Source organism: Gordionus sp. m RMFG-2023, chromosome 5 (genome assembly GCF_954871325.1).
Source record: "Gordionus sp. m RMFG-2023 chromosome 5, tfGorSpeb1-WG-v2, whole genome shotgun sequence".
NCBI lineage: Eukaryota > Metazoa > Nematomorpha > Gordioida > Chordodea > Parachordodidae > Gordionus > Gordionus sp. m RMFG-2023.
In genome coordinates, this window is record NC_088779.1 from 3,990,193 (window position 1) to 4,011,883 (window position 21,691).

The window sequence follows — 21,691 nt, forward strand, 5'->3', positions numbered from 1 at the left end:
CATTTATAAATTTTTTTAATTTTTTGTCTAATACGAAAATATTCGTAATTGAATTTTTAAGTTAAGGCCACCATCAGTCAAATACATATTTTTTTGATTGCCATAAATTACATCTAATTTAAAAGCTTCTAAAACCAAGTCAAAAAAAAGATAATGCAATCAGAATGAAAGAAAATATATCTCAAAAATGGATGAAATATTTCGTATTTAAATTATAAAGTATACTTTAACCCCTTTATTTAAAAAAAATATCAGGTTTGAATATTTACTCCACGAAGTTGAAGTTTCGTGATAACTATTGTAAGTGAACGATTGTTCGAAAAATTATTGACTCTTGGAAAAAGATGCGGTTCTCTCTATATTTTTAGAACTCGGATTTGACATATTTCAATCCAAGGCGGCAAATGATGGTAATGCACAATCAATATTACCAGCCTCTAATATAATCGATGATGACATCGGATAGCGATAACCGATATAACAGCTGAAAGGATATATGGCAAATTAACATTTTTTAAAAAATAAAAAATTTTAAAAAAAATTGTATTTTCACGTGTTATCTCAATAAAATCATTTTATCTTTTTTAAAGCAATCGGTTAATTAAATATATGGGAAGATCATTAATTATTGAATTTTATCGTCTGCTTTTTGAAGAAGAAATATTTCTAAATATTCAATTTTTATAGTACGCATAGCGTTTACATTTTGCCGTAATTTTAAATAAAAAAAACGTAACGCGTCCCTTGTTTAAATTGAGGTTGTCTTTTTATTAATATCCGTCTATTCAAAATTTTAAATGAGTTGTAAAAAAAAAAGGATTTGTCTTTGAAAATTATATTTATCGTCTGCGTTCTTATTTTCTTTGAAATTTCTTAAATATTCCTTTTTAGGATATAATTAAGTTATTTTTTTATTACATTTTATATAACATACAAAACGAAGAATAAATAAAAGTATTGAAAAAGCAAACCTGTTTGCGTTTTTTTTAAATGGTTAACACATAAAGGTAATTTTACAAATTTTCACGAGGCCATTTGAAAGGCATTGGCGCTTGCAGTGCTCAATTTGTTCGCAATACAAAAGAGAGCTCTGTTACATTTTATATAATTTAATTTATAATATTAATGAAATTTTTTAAATTGATGTGCTTTTTTTGCACTATATATAATTCTAATGTAAGTTTGCAAACAAAAACGGCCCAGTTTTTTTTTTAGAAGTTCGAAGCGATGGTGTATTATTTTATAAGAACCGAATCTGTACCCTTCATCGTTATTTTTATCCAAACCAAATAAATTTTAGATCGGGTTTTTTTCAGGTTCGGGTTAAGGCAAATTTAGAGAAGAAAAAAAAGATTAAATTGGAACAAGGGTCTAAGAATTTTGAAAAGGCAATCATTATAAATTTCCAGAGAAGTTTAATGTTCGTTACTAAGAAATAGCCTCATTGATCAGTTTCAACTTTAAGCATGTTTTTCTTTCTATCTTTCCATTCCCAATCTTCACTAAAGAAATATTTGGCTTTTAATGTTGCTCAGCTGCTCTGCACTGTTTTTATACAATTTTTTTTTATAAAAACCGTGCAGATATGTTGCAAAAGAAAACTCGTTTTATCGAAAATTATGTGTCATTTGGTAATTTAATACAAAGAATTTAAATTACAGCTGGTGGGTTAGTGAGTATAAATTTTTTCTTATTTTCCATATTTTACCGATAATATAGTTGTCATTTAAGTAGTTAATTTCAAAGTAAACCTATAAGATATAGACTTAATTACAAAAGTGTTACATGACATTAGTGGCCCTAAATTTTTTTGAAAAAATCTCTCCTGTCTGTCTTGATTAATTTTTTTTTATTCGTCCTAAAAAGCCGACCATAAATATTAGCGCCTTTTTTCTTGCAAGAATTTTACTATATATATTATTTATTTGACAAAATATAATGGATATCCTAATTAAAAAGTTAAGTCCGACCGAATCCTGAATTATTTTTTTAGAAATAGACACCGGGCCCAGGCCGTGATTTGTAGATTCCTACAAAACATGTTGTAAGTCTAAAGGTGCCTTTATTGTGTTTCCCAACAATTCTAAATTGTCTGAGGATGGCAAATATTTAATGGAAGGCATTGCCCTTAATTGGGATCAAAATATAGACGCTCTTCACACATTACCTTGTTTAGAATATATTTTTCGACACGGTTTTTAATCAGGAAATATATTTCATGCTAATTTAATGCTATGCATTAGAATGTCTATATTGAAGCAATGAATGCCTTCAATAATTTAATGTTTATTAATTTTATTATCACTATGATAAGAAAATGAATATTTAGTTAATTTTTTGGATTTCATTTTATAATTTTGCTATTCAATCAAGCAGGGACCCGATGCGGTTCAGTATGTAAAAAATTATAATGGTTACGGTTCTTAAGAAGAAATTTATAAAGGTTCGGTTCAGCTAATTATAAAGGTTCATTACGGTTAGAAATTTTTTATTGAAGCAACACCATCTTTTAATTTATTTTTATTATAAGCATCTATGAATTATATATAAAAAATATATGATTCAAAATAACTCATTTTTAATATAAATGGATTCCTTTTCGTTCGTTGTGATGATAACACAAATTTTAGCACCGAAAAAGCCCTTTCTACAGAAACTTATGTTTCGGGAACCGCCAGTACTATAAGAGCAAGTTTATATAATTCTGGATATTCAAATTATTTCCATTTCTAAAATATAAAAACTGAACCGGTTTAACCGTTTTTTATAAAGGTTCTTTTTACTCCTTCAAAAAATAATTATATCGGTTCGGTTACGGTTCAGATATTTATAATGGTTTAACGGTTCGTTAAGGTTCACTCCGGGTCCGCTGCAATCAAGCAAGAAAAATAACAAATATATAACATTTATATTTTTCGAGTCTCGGGCCAGGCCTATATTTTATTACTATAACTACAAATATGCAGTGAATTCTGACCATGTTGACAGATTTTATCTGCATAAAATTTCAATGATTTTGCCTTTTTTTAAAACGACTTATTTTTAAACCATTCTTTGGTTCGATAGTACTTTCTTTAAAAAAATGAATAAACAATTATCAGGAATGGTTCCCTTTTTTGGGAGGATTCTTCAGTGCCATTTTTCTTCCCTTATTTATAGCAAAAAATATGGCTTTCGGTACCAACATTAAGCAAGGTCTATAAAGTTAGAAGAATTGATGACAACAAGACGATATTTACTCTATACCAGCCCATTTTATTCTCTATCTTCGTGAATAGCACACCATAAAATATAGATTAACACGAATTTTGGTCCCCTTCCTAATTTATGTAGATACTGACCATACGCCACTTAATAATTATTTACGATTATATCAATTCACGCAACAAAAGTATTTATGAAACACCTATAATAAATATAATTATATACACATTATAATTTTTATCTCTTTTTTTTTAAAAAAAACTTTCATTTTTGAATGATAAAAATTAAAAAAAAAAAAATTTTAATGACGAATTACAAAATAATATAGATTAAATATCTGAATTTAAAAAAAATAAATATATATACCGACTCACAGTTATAACGTCTCTCATGGACCGGAAACGTCAAAAAAATTTAAAAGCTAGAAAAAAATTGTTATATCCTGGAAACACGGGAAATTAATAAGATTTTGCAGGCTAATAAGCGTGAAATACCGGCGATGTCGCTCAGCGATGCGTAATTTTATGAAATAAAGTAATGTTAAATTATACAGCTATACTATCGTTTAACAATGAATTACGTAACGCATAAGCGATATCGCGGTTAAATATAAACAAGGCCCAAGTCAAAAAACGCGTAAAGTATTGTAAGTGCTTTTAAACTAAAAAAATAATAAAAATTCGTATACAAATTTTTTTTTTTACACAAGGGCGGCAAATAAAAACACTAATATCTAGTGTTGTTAAACGGCTTGTTTTGAGCCGATTTTTAAAAAACGGCTAACTCAATAATTTTAGCCAGAAAAATATTGCCTAAGCCTAAAGATTTCGCTAATAGATGTCCTGGATATCTATGAGCAAAATCTTTAGGCTTGCTTAATAATTTTCTGAATAAAACGTTGAGTTAGCCGTTTTTAAAAATTGGCTCAAATCGAGCCGTTTAACAACACTACCAAACTTTAAACCTTAGCTGGCCAGTGGACAGATAATGTTAAAATGTATAAACCTTTATATACTTTAATAATATAGAATAAATAGGCTCGCGTTTTCCCTTTAATACGGATGCGTAATGTGTATTTTAAAATTTGATATTCATTTCTTTCTTTAAATTAAATATATAAACTATAAATACATAAATAAAAGAAACAATATTTTAAGTTTTTTAAATACAATAAATTTTACAGACAAAAAAAATTACTAATTTTCATTTAAAAAAAACTTTTAAAAAAAGTATATTTTAAAATATTATAAATATTTTTTTCAAAAAAAAAAACGCATTCAAATATTTTAGAAATAGCTAATCTAGTTGATTCGATAATGGGTGGTGTATTTATATTTAAATAAGATAATGGCCAAGATGTAAAATCTAATTTATTTGGTAGATAAATGATACAAAAGGGTTGCCCCATTAATCTTGTTTGCTTCTTTTCATTAGTTGCTACTACCCAAACTACTGAGACTAAGAATAGCCATGAATATGTATACTATATCAAGGTACAACTGAAGTGCTCCAAATATGTATTCTTCTGGACTTAGAGCGTACTTTTTGTTCCCCATCAGAGTCTGCGTATCGTAGGCCAGATACTGATATAAAAATATATGATAAAAATGTATATAAATGAATGGTATGTAGAGACATGGAGGGTAAGACCAAAGCTCGGGTATAAGGGCTGGACCTAATAAAAAATCCCAGATAACCCCGGAACGGGCCTAAGAAACTTTTTTCTCCATCAGCCTGGCCTGGGCGGTTGAATTGGTACTTCTGCAGGTCTCTGATAGTATGTATTTTTAAATGGACCTGATAAATTTGAAAACTAAATTATTATCAATATCGTTATCTCATGTGTTCCTTGAGAGATATAAGGAGAGGGGTTATTGATTAGTAGTGAAAAAAATGACTGGAATTTTAAAATTGGCTCAAATCGAGCCGTTTAACAACAATAGTTAGAAGTAAAGAAAATGATTGATGGGGTAACAATCTAATAATTATAAAAAAAATCTCGAAAAATTAAAAACATTGTTATAGATTGAAAAATCCGTGGTAAAGAAGTAAGAACCATATTTTTTTTTCTTTAAAAGTATAATCTTGTATATTTTCGGCCAAAAATAATATTATGTACGCCTGGAGTTTTGCTCAAAGATGGCAGAAATGTATAGAAGACATCTATTAGCGAAATCTCGAGGCATGCGCAATATCATTTTGATTAAAATCCTAATTTAAAATAAAAGGCTAATACCATTCAAATGAATTTTAAACAATAAATATATTTAATTGTATTACAATATTTACCCCCATAAAGAGCAAGGCCATAAAAGCGGCATAAACCGTATTCATTATCTAAAATATAATAATAATATATTATATAATCATAATCATGTTCAAATAATAATTGAATTAAAAATCTAAAGCTAGGCAAAACCCGGTTTGTAAAAATTGTATCATTTATATGAGCTAGTGATCTGCATCGGGCCTAATTTTTCAAGACCGGCCTGGCCCGAAATTTTTTAAAAAAGTTTTGCCAGCCCGGCTTGAACCAAAAATTTTTTTTTTAAAAATTTACCGACCCGGCCAGGCCCGAATTTATTTAAATATAAAAATTAATTTTTATAATTACTCAAAATATAAGACATATGTTATATGTCGTTTAGTTTCAATAAATAAAATCAAATATTTTTATTTTACATAAAAAATTTAATATAAACTTGATAAATTTAGATATATTTTAAAAAAATCTCAAGGTCCGACCCGGTCCGAATTTTTTTTTAAATATTAAGCCCGATCCGACCCGAACCCATTTATTTTAAATAGAATTATGCCCGAGCCTGGTCCAATGCCGGCCAGGCCGGGCCTCACTTTGCAGATCTCTAATATGAGCTACCGTCGCAAGGACCTTCTAGGGCGATCCTATCAAAATCAGCTAAAAAAAATCAAAACTACCTTCCTTATACCCCCCCCCCTTTTAATTTTATTCAAATGATGCTATTTTCATAACTGGTTACAAGCATAAAATTTTAATCATGCGTCATGCCCCTCCCTCTTTAATGGTAGAAGTTAATGATGCTAAACTGCTAGATTTTTAAAAACGACTCACGCCAATAATATTACTCAAGCCTGGAGAGTTTGCTCATAGATGGCAAAAATGGTTTAGACATCTATTAACAAAATCTCGAAGCTGGTGTAATTTTTTTTCTTGAGTAAAATATTGGGTATGCCGCTTTTAAAAATGAGGCTATTTAACACTAGTAGAAGTCTTTGTATCTCTGTCAATGACATATAATAATACCTAGACTGATGATGCATTCAGAATTATTGAAAGCGTCGTTGAATGCAAATCAGCTGGATCCGTCATTTTGGCAACCCATATAGTAATTATTCTCACGTTAAAAACTACTATTAAATTTGATAACTTGTTTCCTTATTATCTCGACGAATCAGACAATTCTTTAATAAAGTTTGTGTCAGACATACGAATAAATTGGCCTCTCGCTTAGAATTTTTAATAATGATATGGGTAATCAAAATAGCGTCCCCAGCTGTTTTCATTGATATGATATACACTTTTAATGAATGCTCGTCAGTCTAGGTATTATTATATGCCATTGATCACTTTGGACCTTTATAAAAAAAATACTAAAGTTAAATTTAAACCTTTATCAAACCTTATACCATATACAATTACTCGGTTTTTTAAAAATAAATAAATAAATGTGCATCATATTATAAATTATAAATGGCAGGCCTATCTCGAACTAAGCGAAATGAACACCATTTTTGCGAATTGTATTTCGCGATAGCCGTGATGTTATTGAAATATTTGGCAGAGGCGTAACGCAAAAAGATATTGGAACACACACCTAGGAATATAAGATCTTAAGGGTCATTTCCCCTAGTTTGATCCCTGAATTTGCGCCACGCGGGTCTGTCACGCCTCTGATGTTTTAGGGCTTTTATGTTGATAGGCGAATTCAGATTTAACTCGCTTTAGTTCGAGGTGGGCCTAATAAGCGAGTCATCATAAAGTGAAGAATATTTACCTTGTTGTGGGTGAATATGGTTAAGATCCCAAAAACAAAAAGGATTATACAGAATACGAACAAGATACCACCAAGCTTCGTGAAATCAAACTAAAAAAAATATAAATGAAAATTATTATTTTTGAAGTCGTCGAGGAAGAGGAAGAAACTTTATAAAATATTGAGAAGCTCGAATGGGGCAGGCCAGTAACTTATCGACTCGATACTAACATCCAACTGTATACACGTGTCAATTAAAACCAACTATATACGTGTCAATGAAAAATCTATTTTTTTGGAGACGATTTATTTTAAAATGGTTTAAATATAAGCAGCGGAGATAATCGGGAAGAAGGGCAATTTTTTTTGATATGCTATTAAAGTTTCTTTGAAAATAAATCATTTGCTTATCAAATATTTTTCCAATTCTATTTTTTAAGGAATAAAAATGGTCGGTTTGCGTTACTATGATGCCGCCACATTCGAAACCGTTCTCGGAAGGTTTTACGAGAGCTCTGGAACATCCGAAAATGTAATTATAGCAAATTTTAAAAAAAAATTATTTTCCTGTTAGGTTTGCCCCTTTTGTATTTTAAATGGGGTGTTTCTTGTTAATCCATGCCTTTTAAGCCTTTGTTTCTTAAATATCAGTGAACGAATTTCTCAAGATTGCACAAATTAAAAACACTTTAAACTATATGTTTTTCTATAAAAAAAATATTAAAAATAAGTTGGCTGCTGATAAAAAATTTTTTTAAAATTCTTATCATGAAAATAAATTATTATTTTTTTTACCCTTGTCTGTATGGAAAATAAGATGACGGCAAAGCATACTACACAGCATATACCCATAGCCATCAAAACCATGTTGGTATTCTTAAATCTGTAAAAAAAAAATATCTCTCCGTTAAATTCCAATATAAAAAAAAAATTACCACTTATTATATATTCAAAAAAAACAAATAAAATAGGTTTAAATAATAATTCGCTTACGAACTGACAACACCCATCATATAGGCCATAGCTATTGTCTGTCGCGTTTCGTTTTGAGATCGGTTATTATTTTATATAATTAAAAATTGATATATGAGGAAGAATATATATATATATAATCTTTTATTATTTTAAGAAATTCCCTTAAAAAATCAACTTTTTGGCCATTTAGGGTTACATCCAAACTTGATAAAATAATTATACGCATTATCTGTTTCAACAGTGGTTATTTAATTATTCGCCATAATAAAAATAAATTATTCATAAGGATAGAAAGACTCACAAAGATGGTCAAGCAAATGAAATTTCCAGGAACTTTGCGTCTCAGATCATTGCAACACACGAGGGCTAAATACACTCCAAAGAATATGGCACTTTAATCAAATGAATGAAGAACGAAAAAAAAAAGAATTATGGAGAAAGAAATTTTTTAAAAAAATATATTTTGGTAAAAGATTTAAGGGTATAGTTTTAAAATACTTACAATGCCATGTAATATGTCCATATGTTTCTCATGACATAAAACTTTACCTCGGGGCTATAAATGAATTAAATAATATATAAAATATGTTAGCAATATTATACAATTTGGCATCTCTTACAATGCGAACATTCAGGGGGTAATTACCCGTCATTATCATTAACTAGGTGGTCAAGGAACAGATAGAGAATCTATGTAAAATTCAATAGGTTACCGATAAGGAAGTTAAAAATGCTATATATACGTAAAAAAATTTCACAAAAAAACTTAACATGAAATGTTTAAGAAAGGAGTCACGCTACTTAAAACTATCATTAAAAAAAATTTAACCGTTCCGTCTCCCAAAACCTGAGTCCGAAAGACCGTGTGGAGGCGGAACGACTCCTAATTCTCATTCGGTAACGAGGGTGAAGTCGTTTCGCCGAAAAAAATCGCCGGGAGAATATTAAATTTATGGGAATTATATGGTACAATGCTTTAACATCGTCTTTTAATCAAAGCTTTCGATAAAACTTAATTTTTTACGTAAAATGTGGAGAACGACTAGTTAACGGCACCCAAGGAAAGGGAGTTCTTAAAGTGTATAACAGGGTATAATTATATATTAGAGGGGCAGAGAGATCCGTAAGGCTCGTTTTAAAAGACACAGGACCCCACGATTGCGTCAGAGGGTAAACGTTATAAATTTTACAATATATTCGGGACTATCTGGCACATCGATAATTCTAATTTTTAAAAAAAATATAGCTTAGTGCGTCATTCACCTTTTTCAAGTATATTGAATTTTTTTTCTCTCACGGATAGTTTATTATGACATTAATTATCATAAAATTTAATATATCCACTTCCATGAACCCATCTGCGATAAGTGGGGATCATCGAAAGAAAGGGGGGAGAGGCTAGCTTATTCTCGCAAGTCGTGAGCCGTATCGAATTTTTTATATTAAGGTTGTTCGAATTTCTTTGAAATTAGTTTGGTCCCCATGATAAGGTCATTTGCGTGATTTTGACTCTTAACTCTTACCATCATTTTTAAAATATGTGATGACGCCCATTTAGGAAAAAGGGGGGGGGGGATATATATAGTTGGTTCCTTAATTTATGGGTTTTGAAACCCATTTTGAAAATCAGGAATTTTCGGGATCTTACGATAGGAAATTTAGCCAACGGTACTTTGATAAATAATTGATTAGTAGGGAAATTCGATTTTCGGATTGATGTCACGCCACCTGAAGTCTCGCATCTTATGTATGTACGAAAGGTTTAGGAATTGTTAGAAATAATTCCACTAATGAGGAGTCGGTTAAAGTGCCTCTTCCTCCACCTCCCATTTATGGTTAATTTTGCATATATAATATTCATTTTTTTATGGATTTGTCCAAAGACGGTAAAATAAAAATTAATCGAAATATCAGATCGGAGAAAAATGTATGGATCGGCCCAGCCCTAAATATGACAAACCAGTAACAGAATCGCGGGGACGTGTGTCATTCAAAACAAGCCTTGCTTAAGAATTTCATTCCTTTTGGAGATTCTTTTCTCCGCGCCTAAAATACATACTCTACTCTGTATTTAGATTTGATAACTTCCATCGTAAATCTCGTTAATTGGGATCGAACATTTCCTCGAATAAAATGAAGTATTTTAATTGTTAGGCTTGTTATGATTTAAAATTGCGATGCACAATATTGTTTCTAGAAATATTAAATTTGATCTTATGGCGTTCATTTTAGGTGTGAAAGGGATATAGGCGGATCACAGGTACACCTTGTGCCTACTCAATTAGTTTAGCTATAAAATGAGCCATTTTGGCGATTTTTTAGTAAAATATATAAATTATGTATAAAATTTACATGAATATGAAAACGGCGATTATCCCAGCGGTTAATGCCAGTTGGCAGAGGAGGATAAGATATACCTTCACAAAGGGGAAGGGGAGATGGGACAAATAAAGAAATAAAAAAATATTTTGTGCAAATTTTATATCTAAGAATATTTTGATAAAAAAAATCGTTAGACAGAACGTGGAGTTCTTGATAATACTTAAACTTATTGTGGAAGTGAGAGAGAACTTAAAATGGAAAGCCAATTATTTACCCGCATTTTTAAAAAAAAGTGAAAAATGTCTTATTTTTAGTTTAACTATATATATATATCAGAGATCTACAGGCTTGGCTCTAAACCCGGTCCGGATTTTAATTTTTTTAAAATATACCCAGGCCGGCCCGGATATTAATTTTTTTAAATACCCGGGCTGGGCCGTAAAAAATTGGAAAAAAAACCGGGCCGGGCGGGCCATTCAAATGGTACCTCTGCAAATCTTTGATATAGTATATATAATATATATTACAAAGTGATAGAAAATATCGTAAATATCCACCAAGGATATGCGAAATTCTCAAAATGAATAATAAATTATAAAAGAAAAAAAAAGAAAATATTTAAATATATTTTTTTTCAAAAAATATCCGGAAAAAAAAAGAAGATAATTTCGATCATTTTGAGAATTACATATTCTGACCATCAGTTTTCCGTTCATTTATCATAAAAAATTTTTTTTTTAAAATGTCAGGATAATTTTTAAAATTAAAGAATAATTATTCTTAAACTCCAAAATAAACATTTTTTAGCAGTTAAAAACAAGATATTTTGAAAATAATGAATTATTTTTTGAATTTTTCTTTGGTAATTATAAAATAAATTTTTACATTTGTTTTAACGTTTCTGTTTTAAAAAAAAAGTTAGTTAATATCGTGCTGTCTCTGTGTTTTATATATTATTTTAGGATAACTCACTTAATCTTTTTTTCTTAAAAAGAAAATATGGTTCTATAGTGCACACAAATTGAGTGTTTACGTTTTGCCGTAATTTTTTAATAAAAAAAACTAACGCATCCATTGTCTAAATTGAGGTTGCCTATTTATTAATATCGTCGATTCAAAATTTTAAATAAGTTCTAAAAAAAAGAATAGTCTTTGAAAATTATATTATCGTCTGCCTTCTTCTTTCTTTAATTTCTAAATATTCCTTTTTTAGGATATAAGTAAGTTATTTAAATTACATTTTTATACAATATTACAAAGTGTATAGTAAAAAAAAAGTAATGAAAAAGCAAAACTATTTGCTTTTTTTAAAATGATTGCTTACGCCAAAAGGTAATTTTATCAATTTACATGAGGCCATTTGAAATGCATTATTTGCGCTTGCAACGCAGTGTTTGAAACGCTCAATTTGTGCGCACTATTATGGTCCACTAGAAACTAGAAGTGGGTGGGGTCCAGAAGCTCGGCCCGCGAGTGGAGAAATGTAATTCTCGGTCAGGCTAATTGTACGAAATCATTTTTACGGGACGGGCCGTCAAATTCTATGGGAAGGGTGCCAATCCACCGCGACCTCTACTAGAAATTCCAATTACAAACGTAATTTTTTTGAGTTAAAAAAAAATTTCAACGATAAGGCGATAGTTTAATGGGTATTGCGTGATTATTTGCATTTTAAATGATTAAAAATTAATAAATTAAAGTTACTTCCATAGGTTTGTCAAAAATTTGTAAGGTGGGGTATTCACATATTGGAATGTATTTCCGGCAAAATCTGATCGTTAAATTTAATAAAACGCGCTCAATCAATAATTTAAAATGCAAAACCAACTGCGCATGTTGGGAAAACACATTATCGCCAACACCAAAAATTTAAGTAAACAAATTTATTTTAAAACGATGGGCGGGAGAGTTTGTGGGTTAACCCGCCCTCCCCATTGCAGACCTCTAACTTAACTCACAATTATTTTCTTTGTTATATAAATTGCTAATGCGCATGCGCTTCAATAGCGCGATGATTGGATAATTTTCCAACCTTATTTTCTCTAAAAAAAAATATATAATAGGTAAAATTTTACTTTACGAATGAATGCCTTCCTTATAGCTTTATCGGAAAAGGAGGTGCCTGCCCATTCTGTCCCGTATTCTCCTGGGCTCGCCGCATCTTAAAATTTTTTTTTAACAATAAATATTAGTAATTGAAAAAAAGTATTCAATTTTTTTAAACTAAAAAAATTCTTTCAAGAGGTAGAACTTTACAACTTAAAATGATCACCTAATAAAAAAAACAAATCTACAAAATGAGCGAATCTAGAATTCGGCTATAAATAACGAACTTGGAATTTTAGCAGAGATGCACGATTTAGGAAGGAAGGAAAGAAAGAAAAAACTGCGCGGGGTTTGGGAAACCAAATATTTATGGAGCCCGAAGTTTACAAGATAACCCAAACTAAAGGGAAATGCTCTTTAAAAAAATTTTGTTTTTTGTAGAGGGCAGCAAGATTTTCAAAGTACACCTCTGGTGAGATATCACTTTATACTACTGAAAATTTTTTTTTGTGTTTGTTTTACTAAGTAAATTGTTTGCCATATTGGGTGTCTTAGGAAATTATTTATGTTATTTAAAATATCCGCGTACATTTCCAAGTTTTCCTAGACCCGTCAAATGTACAGTTCCGGGTAGCGTTGTTAAACGGCTCGATTCGAGTCGATTCTTAAAAATGGCTAACTCAATATCGCTAATATATCCATCCATACCTCTGTGGCATCCATGACCGGAATCTTCAGGCTTCTGGCGTAATATTTTTCTGTGATTAAATATTGAGTTAGCCCGTTTTTAAAAATCGGTCAAAACGAGCCGTTTAACAACACTAGTTCTGGCCCATTCATCAGCCGAAAAGAGGATCGTAAGATATGAAGAACTTTGTTTAATAATTTATTTTTAAAAAAATTTAATCCCCCCCCCTCCCAAAGATTTCGAACAAAATGGGTCCTAGGACTTTAGGGTATAACTAAACCCGGGATCGGGACCGTAACAAATATCAGCTGAGTTTTTAGGTTCAGAAAAACAATGCTAGGTTCATGATAAATAATAATATCATAATTATTTTTGGTACAGCTTAAATTAATGGTGACCGCGTTTCGAGGATTAAGCTAAGCCAGAGAATACGTAGCTAAACTAAAACTATGCAAATTTATGTAGTTTTCTTTCATTAAAAAAATATATATTACATGCCGAGCCGAACAATTTCAGCGTAATATATTCTACTGGACCGGGTATAAGTAATTATGAGCGGGTCCCGACTCCAGCTATAACTGATCCGTTTAATAGATAATTAATTTAATTAAAATAATGCAACATTTTTAACAAGAGAAATTTAAATATTTAAACAAGTGAGCTTGTTTATCCATAAAATTGATGTATAAGTAATATATACAAAATGAATGTATGTATATTCCATTAAAAACATTGTCTAGGGAGTTATTTCATCAAGGGAATATTTTTTTTTTAAATTATTTATTATTATTAATTATAAAAAATTTGATTTAAATCAAAAATCGCGATTTAATCAAATAAATCAAAAAAAAATTAAGATTTTTGCGAACCTTAATTTGTAGTCAGCTATTGTCCAACCTTTACCGCGTTATAACCCCCTTAAAAAAATTACGTGACAATGCGTTCAAATCGTGTCCCGTAGAAACTTTGCGATTTTCTACTAATCTTTTAACGTTTTTGTTAAATATTCTAACAATTTATTAGGCCCTATTCTGGTACGATATAAGTGTTGTTAAAAAGTCCGATTTGGGACGTTTTTTCGAAACGGCCCCCGATTAAGATTTCAGCTAAAACCAATATTATGTAAGCATCGAGATTTGGCCAATAGATGTCCAAGCATTTCTGCCAGCTATGCGCAGAATCTTAAAATCGACTTGAATCGGACTTTTTAACAACACTAGGGTACGACACAATTTTGATATTTAAAGCTGTTTAGTGTAGAGCATAAAACAGCTTTTGAACTAGGGACAGGACACCCTACTTTTGGTTTGTTTTTTTAAAGAGTTTGGTGGCATTTGCACTTTTTAGGCGGTTTGAGACGAAGCTCAATAGCCGGCTAAACAGTCAGCTGTTTAGTAAAATTAGTCAAACCTATATACTGGCATCAGTGCTGTAAACATTTTAATCGCTCCTAAGCAAGCGCTCTTATCGTTCCTTTTTCCGTTATTTTATATATCACAAAACTAATTATGTTATATATAATAATTTTATTTAAATAATTTATGCGTAGTTCGTATTATTAAATGCCTATCCGGTATAATTACAAGATTATATTATATTATTATTTTTTTTTAAAAAAAAATTGTAAGGAACATTTTTATAATATTAATTTTTAAAAGGCCATTTAAGCGTTTAAGAAAATTTAACGCTATTTTATTTAAATTTATATATTTTTTTTAAATTAAATTATTTGTTTAAATTTTATACATCTAATTATTGGTTAAAATAAATAAATAAATAATAGCTTATTCCTCTAATAATCGTAAAAATTGTCAATACCCAGTAAAAGATATAATAATCAACGAATCCTACATTTAGGGCATATAACAAGTAAATACCCGGATATTAGAACTGATACCGTTTGAAATACGGCAAGTTTTGTCCCGGTTATTATAAGACAAGCGGGTTAAAAAAAATAATTATACATTGAGCGGGAAGGGTGAATTTTAAAAAATATTAATGGCCGGAACAATTACATATAATAATAATAATACGTAGACTGACGAATTCATAATAATGCATTTGAAAGCGTCGTTGAATGCCAATCAGCTGGACCCGCCATTTTGGTAACCCATATAGTAATTATTATCATGTTAAAAACTATTATTTAAATTGATAACTCGCTTCCTTATTATCTCGATGATCAGGCAATTCTTTAATAAAGTTTGCGTCAGACATAGGAATGAATTGGCCGGCCTCTCATTTATAATTATTAATAATGACATGGGTAATCAAAACAAAATGGCGCCCCCAGCTGTTTCATTGATGTACACTTTTAATGAATGCCATCGTCATTCTAGGTATTATTATATGTCATTTGGCTGGAATGAGCGAGGCGGACTTATACTAATTAAAAAAAAATTCATAATGCATAAAATAACGCGAATATTTTTTCTTCATGACAGAGTTAAAAAAAAATTAAACGATTAGCGGGTGGTTAAAACCCGATCATCCGGGTATTTAACCGAGTTTACAGTTAAAATAAATCAATCCGGCCGCCAAATTCTTCCCGTATTTAACATCTCGACCAATTAGATACCCGACGACAAAATGGATTATCACTTACAAATGTGATGGGGGGAACAAAAAATTCTTCAAAGATCAATACAAAATTTAAATTATAAATAGAATTTTCTAAAAAAAAAATTTTTTATTGATTCGCACAAAATTTTTCGCGTTTATAAATTATAAATTATAAATAACTATTTTTTTTATTTACATTCTTCTTTTTTTTTCTTTTAAGTATTGATTCGATTTCACTGCCTTAACCCAAATAACACACTATCGCATTAATTTTTATCGATTATTTTTTTTTAACTCCCGCCCATCCCCTTCTCTCATGATTAGATCAATCAATAAGAATAAGAATTATTCGATTGAGAGATTAGATAATAAAATATAATATAATAACAAGAATTGAGGGATTAATCAAAAGTAATTAAAATAGGTATTATTTCATCAAAGAAATATTGATTTTATAAGAATGTTGTTATTGTGTAACAAATATTGGTTCTTGTAAAAAAAATCATTTTAATCTCTATAGTAAATCTTTCCATTACGAGATTTTGTCTTTTGTTTACAATATAGATTTTTCCGAGTGGAACCATCCTTTAAAAATATATTTGAATTATTTTTCTTTAGGTAAATAATTTAATGACGTATTTATATAATTGTATGTTGATAAATCATTTTTATAAGTGAATAATGAATATAATAAAATAAATTTTAAAAAATTTTATTTAAAAAAAAAGCTGATGTTTATGTAATTTTAAATATATTTTATTCCTTTGTATTCGGAAATCGGAACCTTGAACCCGGTTCGGAGATTTTTCACTGAACTCGAATCTTTTTATCTTAGATAAAGGGTTCTTAGTTTTGGGTCGAATGACCCCCAAAAAACTATCTTACGTTTCAAATTATATCCATGTCCTACAAACTTCAGCCAACCCTCAGCTACGAAAAATCTAGCAACCATGAAGGAATCTCCTCTAGGAAAGCCTCCCCCCTCCCGAATGTGATCTTCCATTTTTATATTATCAGTAGGGAAGTACCGATATTTTTTTATAGGATCGGATAGGGCCGATATTTCACCCATTTTAAATATTGGTTATCAGCCAATATTATAAAATTTTCCGATCCGATCAGTTATAAAATGGCGTCTTTAACAAAAATAAAATGTTATAAATTTTTTTTAAAAAAAGTTATAAAATCATTTATTTTTATAAATAAAATCGAAATCCATTTTTATGTAATATTTTTTTAATATTAATTAATTAATAAACATTCTGCCATATTGTTATTTTTTTTGGGGCATTCTCTTTATCAGAATCAGCTTTTAGTGAAGCTGGTGATATTGACAGTCACCATCGCCGCAGGCTGACCTCTGATAAATTGGAAATTTTGTTATTTCTAAAAAGAAATCTTTGATACATTTAAATATTATTTTTTTAAAATTTCATATATATTTGTTTATTACTTATTATGTATATAGATTAAATGTATTACTTATTATATAAAACTGATTTAACAATAAAAATATTTTATTGAATTGAATATAAACTATAACTGATCATTATAATATATTTAAATGACATAAGTTATGGTATAGTTATATTATAGATGTTATACTAATAAAAAGTATAATAAAAATTTAAACCATTGGTATCGAATACAAAATTAGATATGATATCGGATCGGTAATTGGTGGATATCAATTTAATATTGGGAATATCGGATCGGCCTCCAAAAAGTGGTATCGGTACACCCCTAATTATCAGGAATAGGGAGGACTGAGATCAAGCATCCAATTCTGAGAGAGATGATCTCTTGAAAATGAAGAAAGGAATTGCGCAAAGCACAGGTTCAAGTCCTGTAAATAGTAATCGAATTATAAATCGATCCTCTAAATGTGCCAATCAGGGGTGCAAGACATAGAAAAAAACATGAACCCCTAGTGTCAAGGCAACCGAGCGATAAAAAGCGAGAATTAATGAAAATGATAGTGATTGTGTATGACTCAATATAAAAAATAAACAAATTATATTTTTTTAAAAAGGTAAAAATGTTATGACTCACTCTTCAGTAACTTAAGCAAATATTAAAAAAAAAATTGTTAGCGTTTTTTGAAGGCGTCTAACTTTGAATCGCTTAAATTTGGGAGCGTTTTTATTTAAAAATTTTTTTTAATGTGTAATGTGCTTATTCCATTCCAGTAACCAACAAGGCGTAGAATACAAAATTCTCCTTGCCGTGAACTTTAGGTCAACTTTTTAACTTTTTATATGATTACGGGCCTAAAATATGAGATTTTATTATGCATTTTGATTGGTTATCCAAAATGCTCATGTATAAATGAGCCCGGGCCTTAATGGAGGTTAGGGTTAGATTATGAAGGTTGGGGAAATTTTAATTATAAAAGTTTTAAAAATGAATCTTTTCCTACTCTTGGCAAATAATATAAAAAAAAGCAATAATTTGCCAAAAATGTTTTTTTCAAAAAAACAAAAACAAAATTAAAAAAATCAATTATTTTTTATTGACATAATTATAACGTCACATAACACAGGTAAAATAATCGATAACCTTTTTATTTTTTAAAAAAAATAAACTGCTTTTTCTTCTAAAAAAGAAAAAAAATTTTGGCAGGCAAAGGAATTCGAAGATAAATAAATAAAGTATGTGGAAAATAGTCAATGTGGCTATGAAGAACTAAGAAGTTTTGGAATTTTGATAAATCTAAACATCAGGAATCTAAGAAAAGTTGGCAGATTTGCTGTAGTATTAAACCTTTTTATATATAAACTTAATCTGCTGACCGGATACTGCACTTAAATGGAATATGATTGGCGAATAAAACATTTCCTAAGATTTATTTAGGTTTACACCGATCATAAGATGAGAGATCAGGAATTTGGAAAAAAAAAGCTAAAAATCTTTAAAGTGTTAAGTCGATTCAACGACCTAATCTAAGAATCGTAAAAATAAACGAAACATAAATACTGCTTTGAAAATAGATTAAATTAATTTAACAAAATACATCAACTACATACATATAACCCACTCGATTTTGCAAAAGAATAAATATGATAGACCTGCATAGTTATATTTTAGCATGATCCTGCCCGGATTTTTTCGGCTTTAAAATATATTAAATGTTTTTTTTAATTTTTATATATGTTATCGTCAATTTGTATTTTTCCGGTAATGTCTTATTTTTACAACTTTTAAAACATTTTTTGAGCTCGTTTTAATAAATTTAAAATTCGGATTTTACCAGAAATATTTACTATCATGTTTGGAGATGCCTATCTTATGAATTGTAGAAAATTTTACTGTTAACCTTTGAGTAGTCGTTTATAGTTTATATAAAAAAATATATGGAAAATCGAATATAAATTATTTTAAGTTTAAAAGTTTACGAATAAATTGTCTGAAATTCATAGGATAGGTATTCCAAACATGATGGAATACATTTCCGATAAAATCGGATTTTTAAATTTTTTAAAAAACGTGCTCAAAAAATGATTTAATGTTGAAAAAATAACATATTGCTGGAAAAAAACACATTGACGCTAACATAATATAATATGGGAGATTTAAAATATTTGGTTTTAAAATATAGTGCCTGGTCCGAGTAATTTTTTTTTTTAATTTAAGCCCGGCCAAGCCCAGATGTATATAAAAAAAGGAAATATGGCCTAGGTAAAATTTACCTGGTCTTGGCTTAGGGCGGGCCTAAAGATCTCTGATAAATATTGAATATATTTATATGTTTAATGTATTGTGCAATCCACAATATCTACCCCATAACCTTTCATCAGGTGATGGCCTAAAACCTTTTGGCCTTATAAATTATAACTATCCCATGGGCTTTTGGTTAATCTCTCATCTGGGATTATATGCATCAAGACTTTACCCACAATGTTAATAGTAACAAGCTTACTAATGGGAAAACAAAAAAAATTGATAAACACTAAATAATATGGGAAAACAAAAAAAATTGATAAACACTAAATAATATTGTTGTGATATTTAATAAGGTAAAAATGAAGACTAAAAAAAATATAAAATTAATATTTTTTGAGCTATAGAGGATAGGCCTATATTTTATTGATGATGTTATGGCCCAACCAGCCCTGCATCTATATTGTAATTAATAGCTAATATAGATTAAATATTGTCCAATAAAAATGTTAAAACATAATTATAATAATCCTCTATTTTCATTATAATAATGTGATTTTTTATCTAAAATACAATAAATATTTTTCAAAAATGCTTCATAAAAATTTATAAATGGATATAGAAAGCTATAATTATCTTTGCCAGCAATATATAAATTTGGCAAAGAAATGTTCTTCCTAATTCTCTTTGAGCTTTTTATTTAATTAGGAGTTGGATAATATTTTACAAATTTTATTGCTTTTTTAAATACTAAGTTGGTGCCATTTAAGCATACTTTTTTTATTGTAGTCAAAAAATAATGGGTTGGTTTTTAGATTAAAAAACACTTTCTTTTCTTTTATTCCTATTTGGTCTATCTTCATTGAAATTAATTTTTCTTAAATGTTTTACATACCTCTCCATACCCTCACAATTCCTATATAGATATAAAAGATGAACATTGAGTAGTGTTGTATCAAATTAAATGGTGAATGTAAAGTTTTATTAATTAGCTTCATAAAAACAAATTGCGTGTATTTTAAATACATTTTATATAAATTAGTCTAATGGCACCAGAATATAAAGATTCTAAAAAAAATAATATATCAATTTAATCAATATTTTTTAAAAAAAAGAAAATTTAAAGAGTTGTATAATTCTTATAGTATGAAATTATTATACAATTTATGTAAAACTCAATTTTTATACAAATATCAATATAAAAAGGAGGATTTTTGGTTTGGCATAGCTTAACCTTGATAAAATGTGTGGAAAATAAAATAATGATAAGATATTATGATACAAAAAAAATTATATATCAAATATAAAATTACTGTAGCCTCCAAATTGGCCAACTGGAATTGATGGTCCATAATTTGGTGCATATCCAGGCACATATCCATGTCCTCCTGGTTGATAGGTCCCTTAAAATAATTAGAATATTAGATTTACAAATTGTGATAAAAGATTAATACCTGCTCCCATCCCCGGGTGAAATGGGGGAGGCATTGGGGGAATCTGAGTAGGCGGTATTGCCATATATTAAAAAAACTAATATTATTCTTATTTAAAATAATTATCGAGTTATTAAAAAATGTTTTATAATAGATTTTTCTTATAATTCGACGATTGACATGTTGTCATGTTATGACGAAAAATAATGCATACAAGATAGATGTATGTTAAATTATGGTATATAAGAATGGCGATTATGGTTTTTTTTAAATGATTATTTAAAACAGCGGCGTAGGCAGGGGGGGATGCACAATACATTAAACATATATACAATATCAGAGATCTTCAGGCTCGGCCCTAAGAACAGCCCTGGTAAATGGGCTAGGCCATATTTGCTTTTTTTTATATACGTCTGTGTTGGGTCGGGCTTAATCCAATACCCTCGTAAAATAAATAATTTATTTTTTTTATTATATCAATGAAATATATTTAAAAAACAAATAAGAATTTTAATTTTATGATTACATAGTTTAAAATTAAAAATTATATAAACTGAAATAAAGGGGGTGGGGCATAAAGATATATTGAAAATATTTTCTGGAATAGTAGAGCCGAGGATGTATAAAATATATGATCTCCATATCCCGAAATATAATTTTTGAAAACATTTATAAATTTAATAATATAATTTATATTGCTAAACAAATTAGATAGTTTAAAATTTTTTTAAAGAAAGATAGTTTAATTTGGTAAAAATAAACAGCAAGCTTTTATTTTCTTGTGCCGG

General features: G+C 29.1%; 1 protein-coding gene across 1 annotated transcript; it reads right to left on the bottom strand.

Annotated features, from left to right (window-relative positions):
* Positions 1-4,456: 4,456 nt before the first annotated feature.
* LOC135930465 (protein lifeguard 1-like) lies at positions 4,457-21,082 on the bottom strand. Its single transcript, XM_065467265.1, has 11 exons — positions 20,925-21,082; positions 20,784-20,873; positions 12,590-12,675; positions 10,545-10,609; positions 8,695-8,748; positions 8,494-8,584; positions 8,211-8,248; positions 8,013-8,100; positions 7,239-7,328; positions 5,494-5,541; positions 4,457-4,787 (listed from the first exon to the last, which is right to left on the bottom strand). Exons 1-11 carry the CDS (start codon positions 20,986-20,988, stop codon positions 4,635-4,637), a joined length of 867 nt encoding a protein of 288 aa, XP_065323337.1. The 5' UTR covers positions 20,989-21,082; the 3' UTR covers positions 4,457-4,634.
* Between the last annotated feature and the right edge of the window lie 609 nt (positions 21,083-21,691).